Here is a 17,409-nt window from a genome sequence, read left to right as displayed (position 1 = left end):
ATAGGAAGAGACCCAACACACTTTCTTGGGGCACATCAAAAGTTATTTCTACTTCTATCAATGACTCTCTACTGAAGATAATTTGCTGCATCATCCGTACCAAAAAATCCTCAAGCTAGCCACAGATTTCACATTCCATATATGCTGTAGCTGGTGCTATTAGTCAGCATGAGTATTTTAGGCGAGAGTCAAGAAAGTGAGAATTAGACAAAGATAGATGACATACATGTCAATAACTCTCATACAAATTTTTAAAAAATGAGCATTCTGTATATGTTTTAGCTACTGACACCATGAATCCTGCACATAGGCAACAAGGACTAAAGAAAGCAATCATGGAACTTACTGTACCAAACACTGCAAATATGAATCTTTGTTTCATTCTTTATATTTAAAAGTGGGATGTTTTCATAGACTGATTTATCTTGTACACCTATTTGTAATTTGAATTGCAGTTAGTGGAATTTCCACAAACAGAGTGAAATTGTAATGTAACGTAAATTATGATGAATAAAAAATTTGTTTGTTTAGTATGCAGAAGTCTTAGTACATGATACAATAAAAAGTGGTCTTTACTATTTACAAGAAAAAATTATACCTGTTATAGATGCAGATATCACTCATCTGATCTTTCGTGTCCTCATATTTCGTATTATAAATAGTCTGCCCCAATAGCTGAGTGGTCAGTGTCATGGATTGCTGTCCTACGGGCTTGGTTTTGATTCCCGGCTGGGTTGGGGATTTTTTCCACTCTGGGACTGGGTGTTGTACTGTCTTAATTATCATTTCATCAGGTCACCCAATGTGGCATCGAATGTAATAACACCTGCACCAAGACGGCCGGACCTGCCCTGCAAGGGGCCTCCCAGCCAATGATGCCTGACACTCATTTCATTTTTTTCATTGTAAACAGACTTAAAATAATGATAATTCTTGAATAAAACTTTATTTTTGTTGTAGTACCATTACAGAGGTTTTATTTTATATTTTTCTTCATAATATCATGAAACTCATTGACTATAAAATAGTTCAATATTGATTTGCTAATTTAGTCATTCTGATTTCTCAGTACATTTGCAGTCAATGTGAAGCCCATAATTAATGTCAGCCAGGTCGTTGTTGAAGGTATGATAAAGAGAAAGACTGGAGGGAGCATTGTAAACATCTCTTCGCAAGCTTCACAGGTGACTGAAATATGACATTAATATAAATAAAATTGTGAAAGTTGTAAACATTTCAACACTTATTATCAAACATGCATTTTTCAGGCTGCTCTCCTAAATCATACAGTTTACTGTGCCTCAAAAGCAGCAGTTGATCAGATTACGAAAGTAATGGCTGTGGAATTAGGACCACATAACATTCGAGTGAATACTGTAAATCCCACAGTAGTTTTAACAGAAATGGGTAGATTTGCCTGGAGAGATCCAGAAAAGGCATCAAAGATGCTGTCTGAGATACCACTTGGCAAGTTTGCAGGTATGTAATAAAACTGCAAAACACACTTTAATACCATTCTGTCTAAATACATGTTATAGATCAATGAAATTAAATTCACCTTTGATATACACTCCTGGAAATTGAAATAAGAACACCGTGAATTCATTGTCCCAGGAAGGGGAAACTTTATTGACACATTCCTGGGGTCAGATACATCACATGATCACACTGACAGAACCACAGGCACATAGAGACAGGCAACAGAGCATGCACAATGTTGGCACTAGTACAGTGTATATCCACCTTTCGCAGCAATGCAGGCTACTATTCTCCCATGGAGACGATCGTAGAGATGCTGGATGTACTCCTGTGGAACGGCTTGCCATGCCATTTCCACCTGGCGCCTCAGTTGAACCAGCGTTCGTGCTGGACGTGCAGACCGCGTGAGACGATGCTTCATCCAGTCCCAAACATGCTCAATGGGGGACAGATCCGGAGATCTTGCTGGCCAGGGTAGTTGACTTACACCTTCTAGAGCACGTTGGGTGGCACAGGATACAAGTGGACGTGCATTGTCCTGTTGGAACAGCAAGTTCCCTTGCCGGTCTAGGAATGGCAGAACGATGGGTTCGATGATGGTTTGGATGTATCGTGCACTATTCAGTGTCCCATCGACGATCACCAGAGGTGTACGGCCAGTGTAGGATATCGCACCCCACACCATGATGCCGGGTGTTGGCCCTGTGTGCCTCGGTCGTATGCAGTCCTGATTGTGGCGCTCACCTGCATGGCGCCAAACACGCATACGACCATCATTGGCACCAAGGCAGAAGCGACTCTCATCGCTGAAGACGACACATCTACATTCGTCCCTCCATTCACGCCTGTCGTGACACTACTGGAGGCGGGCTGCACGATGTTGGGGCGTGAGCGGAAGACGGCCTAACGGTGTGCGGGACCGTAGCCCAGCTTCATGGAGACGGTTGCGAATGGTCCTCACCGATACCCCAGGAGCAACAGTGTCCCTAATTTGCTGGAAAGTGGCGGTGCGTAGGATCCTACGGTCTTGGCGTGCATCCGTGCGTCGCTGTGGTCTGGTCCCAGGTCGACGGGCACGTGCACCTTCCGCCGACCACTGGTGACAACATCGATGTACTGTGGAGACCTCACGCCCCACGTCTTGAGCAATTCGGCGGTATGTCCACCCGGCCTCCCGCATGCCCACTATACGCCCTCGCTCAAAGTCCGTCAACTGCACATACGGTTCACATCCACACTGTCGCGGCATGCTACCAGTGTTAAAGACTGCGATGGAGCTCCGTATGCCATGGCAAACTGGCTGATACTGACGGCAGCGGTGCACAAATGCTGCACAGCTAGCGCCATTCGACGTCCAACATCGCGGTTCCTGGTGTGTCCGCTGTGCCGTGCGTGTGATCATTGCTTGTACAGCCCTCTCGCAGTGTCCGGAGCAAGTATGGTGGGTCTGACACACTGGTGTCAATGTGTTCTTTTTTCCATTTCCAGGAGTGTAGAAGAACAGGTGTTTCCCACTTTTGAGAAACACAAGTCAAAATAGTCAAAGGGCAGCCCCTATCTTTGTACTACACAGATAAATAGTAAGTGAAATCTTACAGAACAGATGGTAATTGATTACTTAAATCTGGTTCACTATCCACTATTTATTTGTGCACAGGCAACATAAATATGCAAAAAGCAACAAAAATAATCTATGACAATAAGTGTTTTACCCTATTTTAATATTTACTGTCAGAAGACAGTGTCTGGTCACATTGTCTTGACCATTTCCAATAGACACAATATGGTCTTAGTATCAATTGATTTTGCTCTGTCCATCTTTCTGATTACAACTTTATGCATTACGCTGTAATGGACTTTCACCCCAAAAATCTTCTGAGCATTAACTTTCACATGGAAACTTGTGTTCTAAGTCCCAACTCAATTATCATAACAAAGAGTCTATAGTTTCCTTAACTAACTATGTGGAAGTGGAAATTTTTTCCCCATTTCATTTACAAATTTCAAAATGTACTTCAGCTTTAATCCATTATCACCACCATCAGTGCCGGCCGGAGGGGCCATGCGGTTCTATGTGCTACAGTCTGGAACCGCGTGACCGCTAGTCGCAGGTTCGAATCCTGCCTCGGGCATGGATGTGTGTGATGTCCTTAGGTTAGTTAGGTTTAAGTAGTTCTGAGTTCTAGGGGACTGATGACCACAGCAGTTAAGTCCCATAATGCTCAGAGCCATTTGCACCATTTTTGAACTACCATCAGCAACTGGAAATCACTTCTTCGAAAAATGTCTCCTCCCTTATACATTCATCATGATCTTCACCTATCTCTATTCAAATTTATTTTACACAGTTTTCTAAAGCCATATAAAGACATTCAGTTTTTTCATATGTCTTGGTATTCAGCAAACTGCTTAAGTTACTACCTGTTTACCAAAGAGTTATCCCAACCCCCATATAGCCAACAGCCTTGTTGAATTGAGTGAAGAAGGAGATAGAGTTTCAGGGTATCCTCTTGCCCTTTGGGTGGGAAAATGAGCTAAAGGTGGAAGAATATGGAATGTGCAATGGTGTGAGGATGTAGAAGGCAACAGGAAAAACTACAGTAGAGACACATAATGTGTATGTACAAAATTGAGTTAAGATGGCAATGATGATAGGTATGTGAAGATCAAGTTCCATGAAAAATGTAAAAAAGAATGAGTTTTTATCTATTCAGTGCAAAAAAGGTGTCATGACTTGACCTGGAGAATGTCACTCCTGTGAAGCTATAAAAAAAAAATCATTACAAGTTCAAAATTGAGTGAAAAACTGTGGCAGTGACATCCATAAGTAAACATTGTGATGGCTCTTGTCTTGTTTTAACTACAAAAACCAGTGAAATCAATGAACTTAAAAGAGTTGTAGCCTTATTGGAGAAACAGCTGCAAAACACTGGTTGTAAAACTCAACTAACAGCGCATCGACTCAACATCAAAGAAATATCAGCTACCTAACAGTGATGTAATCAGAGGAAGAGTCACAGTGGGAACCAGCACAAAACTAGGAAACTTAAAAGTAATTGCATCAAATAGCTATTATGACAATAGTGATTTTCCAAATTGTCACTCAGAAACATATGAGAACAGAAAATAATTACAAAGGACAGCAGCTATGCAATGTAAATTTTTCACTCATGTTGCGTGATAAACAACGAAATGTGATTAAAAACTCCGTTGACTGGCCTCAGGTGTGCTAAAAAGAATGAAAAATCTAAATTTTTGCTGATAATCATGGTCATCAGATATCAGAAAAAGTGTCACATACAGAAACTAATGTGTGTCTCGGCATTTCAGCCAGGAGTAGGCATTGAAGAAATGACAAAAACAGTGGTGAAAGCATGTGAAAACCTTGGCCCAAAAGACTTTGTTGTAATTTGTCCAGCAGCAAATGAATTTGCCAGAGATAAGGTTAGCAAACTCATCACAGTTACTGAAAGTGTGCCATTCAAGACAGAGATTTAGGAACCAGGTTTTAAGTTGTAAGACTTTTCCAGGGACAGATGTGGACTCTGACCACAATCTATTGGTTATGACCTGTAGATTAAAACTGAAGAAACTGCAAAAATGTGGGAAATTAAGGAGATGGGACCTGGATAAACTGAAAGAACCAGAGGTTGTACAGAGTTTCAGAGAGAGCATAAGGGAACAATTGACAGGAATAGGGGAAAGAAATACAGTAGAAGAAGAATGGGTAGCTCTGAGGGATGTAGTAGTGAAGGCAGCAGAGGATAAAGTAGGTACAAAGACGAGGGCTGCTAGAAATCCTTGGGTAACAGAAGAAATATTGAATTTAATTGATGAAAGGAGAAAATATAAAAATGCAGTAAATGAAGCAGGCAAAAAGGAATACAAAAGTCTCAAAAATGAGATCGACAGGAAGTGCAACATGGCTAAACAGGGATGGCTAGAGGACAAATGTAAGGATGTAGAAGCTTATCTCACTAGGGGTAAGATAGATACTGCCTACAGGAAAATTAAAGAGACCTTTGGAGAGAAGAGAACCACGTGTATGAATATCAAGAGCTCAGATGGCAGCCCAGTTCTAAGCAAAGAAGGGAAGGCAGAAAGGTGGAAGGAGTATATAGAAGGTTTATACAAGGGCGATGTACTTGAGGACAATATTATGGAAATAGAAGAGGATGTAGATGAAGACGAAATGGGAGATACGATACTGCGTGAAGAGTTTGACAGAGCACTGAAAGACCTGAGTCGAAACAAGGCCCCCGGAGTAGACAACATTAGAACTACTGACGGCCTTGGGAGAGCCAGTCATGGCAAAACTCTACCAGCTGGTGAGCAAGATGTATGAGATAGGCGAAATACCCTCAGACTTCAAGAAGAATATAATAATTCCAATCCCAAAGAAAGCAGGTGCTGACAGATGTGAAAATTACCGAACTATCAGTTTAATAAGCCACGGCTGCAAAATACTAACTCGAATTCTTTACAGACGAATGGAAAAACTGGTAGATGCAGACCTCGGGGAAGATCAGTTTGGATTCCGTCGAAATGTTGGAACACGTGAGGCAATACTGACCTTACGACTTATCTTAGAAGAAAGATTAAGAAAAGGCAAACCTACGTTTCTAGCATTTGTAGACTTAGAGAAAGCTTTTGACGATGTTGACTGGAATACTCTTTTTCAAATTCTAAAGGTGGCAGGGGTAAAATACAGTGAGCGAAAGGCTATTTATAATTTGTACAGAAACCAGATGGCAGTAATAAGAGTCGAGGGGCATGAAAGGGAAGCAGTGGTTGGGAAAGGAGTGAGACAGGGTTGTAGCCTCTCCCCGATGTTATTCAATCTGTATATTGAGCAAGCAGTAAAGGAAACAAAAGAAAAATTTGAAGTAGGTATTAAAATTCATGGAGACGAAGTAAAAACCTTGAGGTTCGCCAATGACATTGTAATTCTGTCAGAGACGGCAAAGGACTTGGAAGAGCAGTTGAACGGAATGGACAGTGTCTTGAAAGGAGGATATAAGATGAACATTAACAAAAGCAAAACGAGGATAATGGAATGTAGTCAAATTAAATCGGGTGATGCTGAGGGAATTAGATTAGGAAATGAGACACTTAAAGTAGTAAAGGAGTTTTGCTATTTAGGAAGTAAAATAACTGATGATGGTCGAAGTAGAGAGGATATAAAATGTAGACTGGCAATGGCAAGGAAAGCGTTTCTGAAGAAGAGAAATTTGTTAACATCGAATATAGATTTATGTATCAGGAAGTCGTTTCTGAAAGTATTTGTTTGGAGTGTAGCCATGTATGGAAGTGAAACATGGACGATAACTAGTTTGGACAAGAAGAGAATAGAAGCTTTCGAAATGTGGTGCTACAGAAGAATACTGAAGATAAGGTGGATAGATCACGTAACTAATGAGGAGGTATCGAATAGGATTGGGGAGAAGAGAAGTTTGTGGCACAACTTGACTAGAAGAAGGGATCGGTTGGTAGGACATGTTTTGAGGCATCAAGGGATCACAAATTTAGCATTGGAGGGCAGCGTGGAGGGTAAAAATCGTAGAGGGAGACCGAGAGATGAGTACACTAAGCAGATTCAGAAGGATGTAGGTTGCAGTAGGTACTGGGAGATGAAGCAGCTTGCACAGGATAGAGTAGCATGGAGAGCTGCATCAAACCAGTCTCAGGACTGAAGACAACAACAACAACCGCAATTTTAAGTGCATTTACTGATAGTTTAGTGTGCCAAATACGTTTGCTGCCTCTTTATATCTGTAGAGTATCGTCATCTATTAAGTAATTTCCAGTAAGAAACTTCTGAACCATTGTTTACATTGTCGCGAGTAGGCCTAATTTTTTGTACACGTATTTTCATTGTTTTCCGGTAACTTAATTGTCTTTCTGTCACTAAAATCGATTTGTACCATGAGTGTGAAGTGCCTTACGTGCCGTAGAATCGTTAGCTCCGGGGTCTGGTGTGATGGATGTAGTAACTTTTTTCATTGGGGAGATTGTAGTGGCGTGGGAATTGGAAGAATGAGTGAGACTTATCAGTGGTTCTGTAGGCTGTGCAGCAGAGATAGATAGATTGTGGAACAGGAGTGGAAAATTGCCGCCCTTCAGGCTGAGTTAGATGAGGCTAGACGAGAACTGTGCAGGTTAAGGGGGGAGAAGGGTAAACAGGGGTGGGAAGTGGCAACAGGCATAAGGAACAGGCCAAGAAATTCTTCTGACAGCTTTGTTATTAATGTACAAAATAGGTTTGACCTGTTGCCTCAGTTGGAAACTGATGAGCCTCTCACAGAAGTAGATGTAGACAGGGCTCAACAAACTTTCAGCAGCAAATTGAATAAGAAGGTAGGGAAGTGTGCAAAGAGAAAGAAAGTCTTGTTGCTAGGTAGTTCGCATGCTAGGGATGTGGGCCAACTTCTGCAGGATGAATTAGGGTCAGAATACCACGTCACAAGTTTTTTCAAACCTAGTGCTGGACTGGGGCAGGTTACAGAGGATTTAGGTTCACTACATAGAGGCTTTACTAAGGAAGATACCGTGGTTATTGTGGGTGGGCCGGGCAACAGTATTGACAGAGATCCAGGGTACAGCATAGAGTGTGACCTGGCAAATATTGCATTGGCATCGAGTCATACCAGTGTTGGGTTTGTGTCGGTTCTGGAGCGCCGCGACCGGCCTCATTTGAGCTCTTCTGTCAGGAGAGTTAATTTGGAGTTGGAACTACTACTTGGATCTGATGTGGGGTCACACATTGGTGTGGTTCCTGTTGATTCACTCTGTAGGTGGGACTATACTAGACATGGCCTACACCTCAACAAGAAGGGGAAGTGTAAACTGGCTGGGCTGATAGCAGGAAATTTAAAGTAAGATCAGTGTCTAGTGGGAAACTCAGCCAGGCAAGTACTAAAGATGTTAAAAAAGTTCAAGATACTCACAAAAGTAAAATAAAAAATGTTAGTATATTTCATCGAAATATTGGGGGATTGAAGAATAAAATTGATGAGCTTCTGCTTTGTTTAGAAGATATAGAAACTGAGAATGTAATAGATGTACTGTGCCTGTCTGAGCATCACATTGTCACTGATATGCAAAAGGTTAGCATCAATGGGTACAAATTAGCTGCACATGTAAGTAGAGATAATATGATGAGAGGAGGAGTTGCCATATATGTCAAAAGCTTCCACAGCGCAAAACATTTAGAAACTAAAAATTTTTGTGTAGAGTAACATCTGGAAGCATGTGCCACTGAACTAAAACTAAATGATGGCACTTTCATAATTGTAACAGTGTATAGATCCCCCTCAGGGAATTTCCAGCTATTTCAAGATAACTTGGATGCTTTGTTGTGCTATCTGTCAGACAGGGGGAAGCAAATTATCATTTGTGGGGATTTCAATGTTGATTCCGTTAAAGAGTGTGATAGGAAGAATGACCTTGTAGTATTACTCAGTTCTTTCAATTTGAGCTCCGTCATTGATTTTCCTACTCGGATAACAAAGAATAGCAGGACATTGATAGATAAATTTTTTATAGACCAAGATAATTTTAAGGAGATAAATGCTTATCCTGTTGAGAATGGTCTTTCAGATCATGGTGCACAGCTAGTTACAGTACATGGCATAGCTCCATGCAGTATATCAAATCAGAATTTCAAAGCAATGCGTTCAATTAACAATATAAATACTGCAAACTTTAGGGAAAGACTAAAGGAGCTAGACTGGGATGAAGTGTATATGGAACCGGATGCAAACTTGAAATATGACTTATTTCACGATACATTTTTAAGGGTATTTGAAAATTGTTTTTCCAAGAAAACAGTGAAACATAATTCCAAGAAAACACATAAAAAACCTTAGCTAACTAAAGGAATAAGAATATCTTGCAACCGTAAAAGAGAACTGTATCTAACAGCAAGAGGGAGTACTGACCCCGAAATTGTTCAATATTATAAAAACTATTGTGCGGTACTAAGAAAAGTTATTAAAAAGTCCAGAAGCATGTGTATCATGTCTGAGATCAGTAACTATGATAATAAAATTAAAGCAATTTGGAATATTATTGAAAGGGAAACAGGGCAACCAAGAGCACAGGAAGACTTTAGTGCCATAAAACTGAATGACAAGTGTACTAACAAACAATCTGAAATTGGAAATATTTTCAATAATCATTTTTTAAATGTTGTGGAGAAAGTAGGATCTAGATCTTCACTAGAAGAGGCAAGGCTTCTAATAGAAGAGGCCATACCTGTACAGTTTGAAACAACTGTATTTCCCCGAACCTCTCCCTCTGAAATCAGTAAAATAATAAACTCACTGAAAAGTAAAAGCTCTTACGGAATTGATGGCATTTCCAGCAAGATACTTAAAGCTTGTTGCCCACAGATAAGTAGGATTCTCAGCCACGTATGTAATACCTCTTTGGAGCAGGGTGTTTTCCCCGATAGACTGAAATATGCCATTGTAAAACCATTGCATAAAAAGGGGGATACGTCGGATGTCAACAACTATCGCCCAATCTCTCTTCTGACAGCTCTATCAAAAATTTTTGAGAAAGTAATGTATTCAAGAGTAGCGTCCCATATATGTAAAAATAAAGTACTAACAAAATGTCAGTTTGGTTTTCAGAAAGGCTTTTCAACAGAAAATGCTATATACGCTTTCACTGATCAAATATTAAATGCTCTGAATAACCAGACATCACCCATTGGTATTTTTTGTGATCTCTCAAAGGCCTTTGACTGTGTAAATCATGGAATTCTTTTAGATAAGCTAAATCATTGTGGTTTGAGGGGGGGCGGTGCACAAATGGTTTAATTCGTACTTAACTGGAAGAATGCAGGAAGTTGAAATAAGTGGTTCATGTAATGTTAATACAACAGCTGATTCCTCAAACTGGGGGCTATCAAGCACAGGGTCCCACAGGGTTTGGTCTTAGGTCCTTTACTGTTCTTGATATACATTAATGACTTACCATTCCATATTGATGAAGATGCAAAGTTAGTTCTTTTTGCTGATGATACAAGTATAGTAATAACATCCAAAAACCAAGAACTAAGTGATGTAATTGTAAATGATGTTTTTCACAAAATTATTAAGTGGTTCTCAGCAAACGGACTCTCTTTAAATTTTGATAAAACACAGTATATACAGTTCCATACAGTAAATGGCACAACTCCAGTAATAAATGTAGACTTCGAACAGAAGTCTGTAGCTAAGGTAGAATTTTCCAAATTTTTAGGTGTGGTCATTGATGAGAGGTTAAACTGGAAGCAACACATTGATGGTCTGCTGAAACGTCTGAGTTCGGCTACGTATGCTATTAGGGTTATTGCAAATTTTGGTGATAAGAATCTCAGTAAATTAGCTTACTATGCCTACTTTCATTCACTGCTTTCATATGGTATCATATTCTGGGGTAATTCATCATTGGGTAGAAAAGTATTCATTACAAAAACGTGTAATCAGAATAATTGCTGGAGCCCACCCACGGTCATCTTGCAGACATCTATTTAAGGATCTACGGATACTCACAGTAACCACACAGTATATATATTCACTTATGAAATTTGTTGTTAATAATCCAGCCCAGTTGAAAAGTAATAGCAGTGTGAATAGCTATAACACCAGGAGAAAGGATGATCTTCACTATGCAGGGTTAAATCTGACTTTGGCACAGAAGGGGGTAAATTATGTTGCCACAAAAGTCTTTGGTCACCTACCAAACAGCATCAAAAGCCTGACAGATAGTCAACCAACATTTAAAAATAAATTAAAAGAATTTCTAGATGACAACTCCTTCTACTCATTGGCTGAATTTTTAGATATAAATTAAGGGAGGGAAAAAAACTAACTGAAGCATTAGTGTCGTGCAATATTTTGTGTAATGTAATATCTTGTACAGACATCTTTCATTAACCTGACACGTTCCACATCATTACGAAGTGTCGTATTCATGATCTATGGAACAAGTATTAATCTAATCCAATCTAATCTAACTTCATAAATGTAGGCAAGTTATGCCGATTCATGCATAACTGCCATGGCCTTCATTTCAGTCACAGTGGGAAACAATTTTTGGTTGAATAAATCTGTCTTTTACTAAACTTGAAGCCCAAGAGGCATAATATAGAAGCAGTTCAAAGTACTTTGGCCAGATGGGTCATAAAGAAAGATGTGGTGGCTTATTAAAAGAGTGAAAGACTTTTCTAGAAAAGTAGACTGTATCACAGAAAAATGTGACACAGAACTGAATTGCAAATAAAACTAAAGATTGTACACGAGAACAAACAGTCATTAACAAAAAAGTTGATGAAATAAATATACTCCTCAATAGTGAATGGAAAGATGCTTTTGTTTTATGTTTTTGTGAACACAGTTACAAAATGAATATTTTCGCCACTTAGAAACATTGCATATTAAACTTGCAAACTGCTTTCATAGAATGGACTCAAAACATGGGGGAACTTGTATATATGTAAAATAAAATGTAGATTATGCAAACGAAGTTGTGAAAGAGACTTTGAAATATCATCTGTTGAGTTATTGTCTGAAAAAACTATTATTTTATGTGTGAATAGATTTCCTGTTAGCAATATGAGGTTTTTTTTCAAAAAGCTGGACCTTGCTTTAGGCAAACTCAAGACAACTGGGAAAACAATGGCACTGCGTGTAGATTTTAATATTGATGTTCTGCACCGTAGTTCTTACAGAGAAAAGTTCTTAAATATTATAAAAGCCTACAGTTTACGTCTGACTGTCAGCTTTCCAACACATGTAACAAAAACTAGTGTCACTCTCCTTGATCAGACAGGTGTAAACAAGACAAGTGTACACCAGAAAATTTTGATACTGGCCATAGTGACCACCTTTCACGATTACTAACTATACCTGTCAATCAGATTTCATCCAGCGAACAAAATATTATCCATAAAAGGAGTTATAGTTAGAAAAGTACTGAACACTTCCAGTACATAATCAGAGAACAATCTTGGAGTACAGTATATTATACTTCTATTATCAATGAAAAGATGGAAATTTTTGAACAATTTCAAGCATAAACTTGACATAGCTTTTCCACAAAGAAAAGTGGTTTCCAAAAGCACAGACAGATTCAAAAACTGGATTACATTATGCATGAGAGTATCTTCTAAAATAAAGTGAGAATTTTTTCTGCATTCAAAAACTGACAGCAGTCCAGAATTTCTTAGTTATTTCAAAAAATTCAAGTTGGTTTTGAAATGTGTCATAAAAAAGACAAAAATTGAATGAAAACGACAAATATAGTATGAAGTCATCCAATAAAACTAAATCAATGTGGAAATCTGCATAGGATCATAGGGAAGAAGACAGCTCAAAAAATATTATGATATTGCATGATGGCAAGAATGTCACTGATCCTTGGGCATTGGCAAACAACTTCATTTCTTATTATGCAACTATTGTTGGAAAATTAGTGAAGGAAAAATTTGATAATCCATCTAATACAGCATGGAAAGAACTTCCATCTATTGAAATAAATAATATATCCATGTTCCTCAGTCCAATAGGCCCAGCTGAACCCCTAATACTGTTAATTTACTGAAGAGTAATTACTCAGCTGGTATTGGTAATACTCGACATTATATTATAAAAATTATAGCAAGACACTTACTCTCTCCTTTATTAGACATATGCAGTTCATCCTTATCATGTCGTATCTTTCCACAGCAATTGAAAATGGCACAAGTAATACCCTATATATAAAAAAAATGTTACCTGTAATATATGGATAACTATAGGCCCATGTCACCACTGTAAGGGTTTTAGAAAATTATTGAAAAAGTGTTCCTTTCAGAACAACCTAAAGTCTTCAACAAGAATAATTCATATCTGGATGTGAACATGGCTTCAGACCATATTTTTAGTAGTCAACTGGAAGAGCGACTTTCAACCTGATAAACCATGCCTTAAATGCAGTGGAAAACCACAGAAAAATCTCAGGTTTATTCTTGCACCTAACAAAAGCTTTTGATGTGACTGATCATTGTGTGCTTCTGAGAAAGCTCGAACAGTATGGTATAAGAGGTGTGCTGAATCAGCAGATTAAATCATATTTAGAATATCACTCTCGGGTAACTGAAATTAAGTACAGGGAAGGAAAGGAACTCCAAGTAAAGCTTTCAGAACCATGCAGACTATGTCATGGTGTTCCACAGGGCTCTATTCTTGATCAATTTCTGTTTTTGGTATATATTAATGATTTCCATTACATGTTAGGGACTCAGAGCCAGTACTGTTTGCAGATGACACCAGTCTATTGATTGAAAGAATAAAGAAGAAAATCTTACATTATGAAAGAAGTGTCTGAATGCTTTACCAGAAACAGGCTAATAGTCAATCCCCCCCCCCCCCAAAAAAAGTACTTATGACTTTCCACACAGATCAAAATGAAAATGTAGCACAACCAGTAATATGTTAGATAACCAAAACATTTGTGCTGTCACTGAAACTAAATTTCTTGGGATTCATATCCAGTAAAATCTTAAATGGAGCTCTCATACCACATCCCTAAATTCAAAACTAGCGTAAGTGAGCTATGCACCAAGAATTCTTTGCAACAACACTAGTGCAGAAACAGTTAGGGCTGTATACTTTGCTCATGTGCATCCAATATTGAAGTACAGTATCATTTTCTGGGGAAACATACACCAGGCCATAATATTTTTGAGGAAACTGAAGGCAATTATAAGAATAATGAAAATACTGAGCAACAGAAAAGCACACAAACCTTTCTTTAAAGATCTAAAGATCTTACCCCTTCCCTGAATTTATATACTGGAAGTACTCATGCATGTCAAAAAAAGTATACTCAGAAAAGAAAACCTTTTTCCTCAAAACAAAAGTGCCTACAGTTACAGTACAAGAACAGACAGTGACATACATGTGTGTCATTGTAACACCACATTATACCAAAAAGGTGTATATCATGCAGGTAGAAAACCATAAAATAGATTACCAAGATACATGAAATCTCTTTCTGAACTACAAAACTAAAAAGTCTGTGGCAGCCTACCTGCTGCAAAAGTGCTACTATGCAATCTCACAGTATCTTATGCAAGAAAAAGTGTAATTTGTATATTTAATAGTAGAAATAAGTTATAAATATAGCCTACAGTATTTAATCAAATTTATAGTTATTAACAGTATAAATTCCAATTTGTTATAAAATTTTTAATGATGTATATTTGATGTTGCAAAACCAATAGCTATAAAGATTTTCTGTCCAGTATACTTGTACAATATATGTAGTGAGAAAGAGATGTATATGGACAAATAAATAAATAAATAAAATGCGGCCTGTTACTGAAAAAGTTCCGTATTCATCCCCCTTTTGGATCTCCAGGAAGCGACTGTCAACATGTAGGGTACCATGAGAAAATAATGAAAACATCAAGAGTGTGGAATGTCAAAAGTTTAAACATGGTGGGGATGGTAGAAAAACTGAACAGGGAAATGAACAGGCTCATTCTAGAGGGTGAACATTAATAAAAACTAACAAACTGCAAGGACAGCTTCATGACTGAAATTGGAGGAAAAAAGGTGCTATGAACATGTGTCTGGAAATGGGCAGTGTGGATGCAATGACAAAAAATTGTCCTGGAACATAGTACAGAGATGTATCATATCATGTCACAGCAGATGTCCAAAGTGGACTTCATGGAATGAAATGGATGCATTAACACACCACATCATGGATTACCACACTTTGGCTTACACTATGTTGGTGGACTACTTGCCTGGAGCTTGTACTAGGGTTTGTCTCAATATCCTGTAGAAAGTGGTCTTCCAGATCTAGTGTATGCACAATCCACTGCCTCCCTGCACATTCATCTGTCTGAAAGGACCCATGGTCACATAAGCACCAAAAATGGTTTGAAATTTCATGTGGTGTGGTTGGTTTCTGTGAGGGTATTTGTTTTGGTATGGCCATGATACCTCTCGACCATTTCCATCTGCTTGGCCATATAGAAACACCATATTGGCTTTTCCCCGACATAAATACCAGACATTCTGCTGCTTGCATTATGCTGCATCAAATACCCAACCTGCAACACACAAGGAACACGTGGCATTTGGTCAGAGGAACTCTCAAAGGATACTACAGTAAAGAGGTAAATTATGCAGTGACAGCCAATTTGACTTAATAGTCTAATGGTGCAAAGACCAGGTCAAATAAGAAGGAAATTCATTATTCAGTTTCTTGACGATTCATAGTCTATAAATAAACATTTATTAATAAATCTGTAGTATTTACATGACTAAAGCATAGTATGTCCACTTTTATTTTTCACTATTGTAGATAATCACCTATAATTGTTCTGCATGCACCTATGCAACTGAATTATGTTAAATTACCTATGAACTGATTTATTTAATTTAATTATGATGACATGTAAATAGTGAATGAACTCTGTAAATTTTAATTAATAAAATGTTTTATTCTGTTTTCAGAGGTTGAAGACATTGTAAATGCTGTTCTGTTTCTGTTGAGTGACAAAGCAGCGATGGTAAATGGAATCACTTTGCCTGTGGATGGAGGTTTCCTTGCCCGCTAATGCAACTCATCCACTATTCACTACTGTTTTGTGGCAGTTACAGTTTTGTCTATGCTATACATAAGCAGTAGAAATACTATGCAAGCTATTAATTCCAGTATGGTAAAAACAGTAATATTTGTTAAAGAAAATATGTTGAAACATTAGGCATGTTGATAGATGATACTAGTATGTCAGAAAATGTATTTCTCTATTACCATTTATGATGACTATGACACAAGATTAAAAATTGTCCTAAACAAAAGCATCCTATGGTATTCATGCTATTCTTTATTTCAAAACAATATCCATAATGCAAATTTTGTCAAGAAACTTCATGCGCAATACTTCCTCTTTCTTCAAGGGAATGTACATCTGAAATAAGCAATTTTGTTTTTCAAATTTAGTGGAAAAGGCCATTCTATATGTAGATGAAAAAGTATTTGAAGCAGTTGTAATGGAGCTGAAAGTGAAACGTACATCTGAATAGAGACGATTTGATAACCTTCATTTGTTTAACTGAACTTTGTGTCACATGGGTAAGATACTGAAGTCATATTCAGAAGGCCATTGATTCAAATCTCCCTTGCTTAGATCCTATAATGGTTTCACAGGAAAGGACATTGCTAACTTTGTAGCACATCATTCCCTAATTGAGCTACTGCTCTATTTCTAATGACATCATCACTGAGAGGGCATTATGCTCTAATCTCATTCCTTTCCTTCTATCTTTACAGAAATGTTTTCCAGTGGGATATGTGATCGGTAGACTTACTTTCAGAAGGCATGACATTTAGTTTATAACGCACCTGTTTTGCTATTATAGGATTATAAATGAAGATTTTTAAATGATGTACTAATGTATACTTCTAAACAAAGATGCCATATATACGAGGGTTGGAACTTCAATAGTGGCAACTATTTATTTACAGTTCGTACACAATAGATATCTGTTTCAAAGTTTTACTGACCTACAAAGTAGTCACCAGCATTGTGTATAACCTGTTGCCACCTATGTGGAAGACGTAGGATACTCTTTGCAGTGCCAGTTGTGTTAACAGCTCCGGCGGCGCAATCTATTGTTTATTATTTATGTATTTACTATCATCCCAATGATCACATTTGTGATATAAGATTTGTCAGGATACATTTCAACAACAATATAGCCTGACGAATCTGTAACAGTTCTGAAGCGAATGCTGTGAAGTGTTTCCTTCAGTTTAGGAATCGAGTTGAACTCACGATGGCTAAGTCAGGGGCGTGCAGTAGGTGGTATAACACTTAGCAGCCCTATCAGTCAAACAAATCAGTAACAGCTTGCACTGTAAGTGCTTGAACAATGTCCT

The 17,409-nt window shown here is 38.2% G+C and overlaps 1 protein-coding gene across 1 annotated transcript in view; it reads left to right on the top strand.

Annotated features, from left to right (window-relative positions):
- LOC126334828 (L-xylulose reductase-like) overlaps window positions 1–16,286 on the top strand; it is a 59,591-nt gene extending 43,305 nt beyond the window's left edge. Inside the window, exons 3-5 of the mRNA XM_049997488.1 lie at window positions 1,070–1,184; window positions 1,269–1,479; window positions 15,981–16,286. Of these exons, the coding sequence (XP_049853445.1) occupies window positions 1,070–1,184; window positions 1,269–1,479; window positions 15,981–16,084 (430 nt within the window). The 3' untranslated portion in view covers window positions 16,085–16,286. The remainder of the gene's footprint in view (window positions 1–1,069; window positions 1,185–1,268; window positions 1,480–15,980) is intronic.
- Window positions 16,287–17,409: the final 1,123 nt, after the last annotated feature.

This window comes from Schistocerca gregaria, chromosome 2 (genome assembly GCF_023897955.1).
Source record: "Schistocerca gregaria isolate iqSchGreg1 chromosome 2, iqSchGreg1.2, whole genome shotgun sequence".
NCBI lineage: Eukaryota > Metazoa > Arthropoda > Insecta > Orthoptera > Acrididae > Schistocerca > Schistocerca gregaria.
Note: the sequence above shows the minus strand (reverse complement) of the source record. Positions and strands in the feature narration are given on the sequence as shown.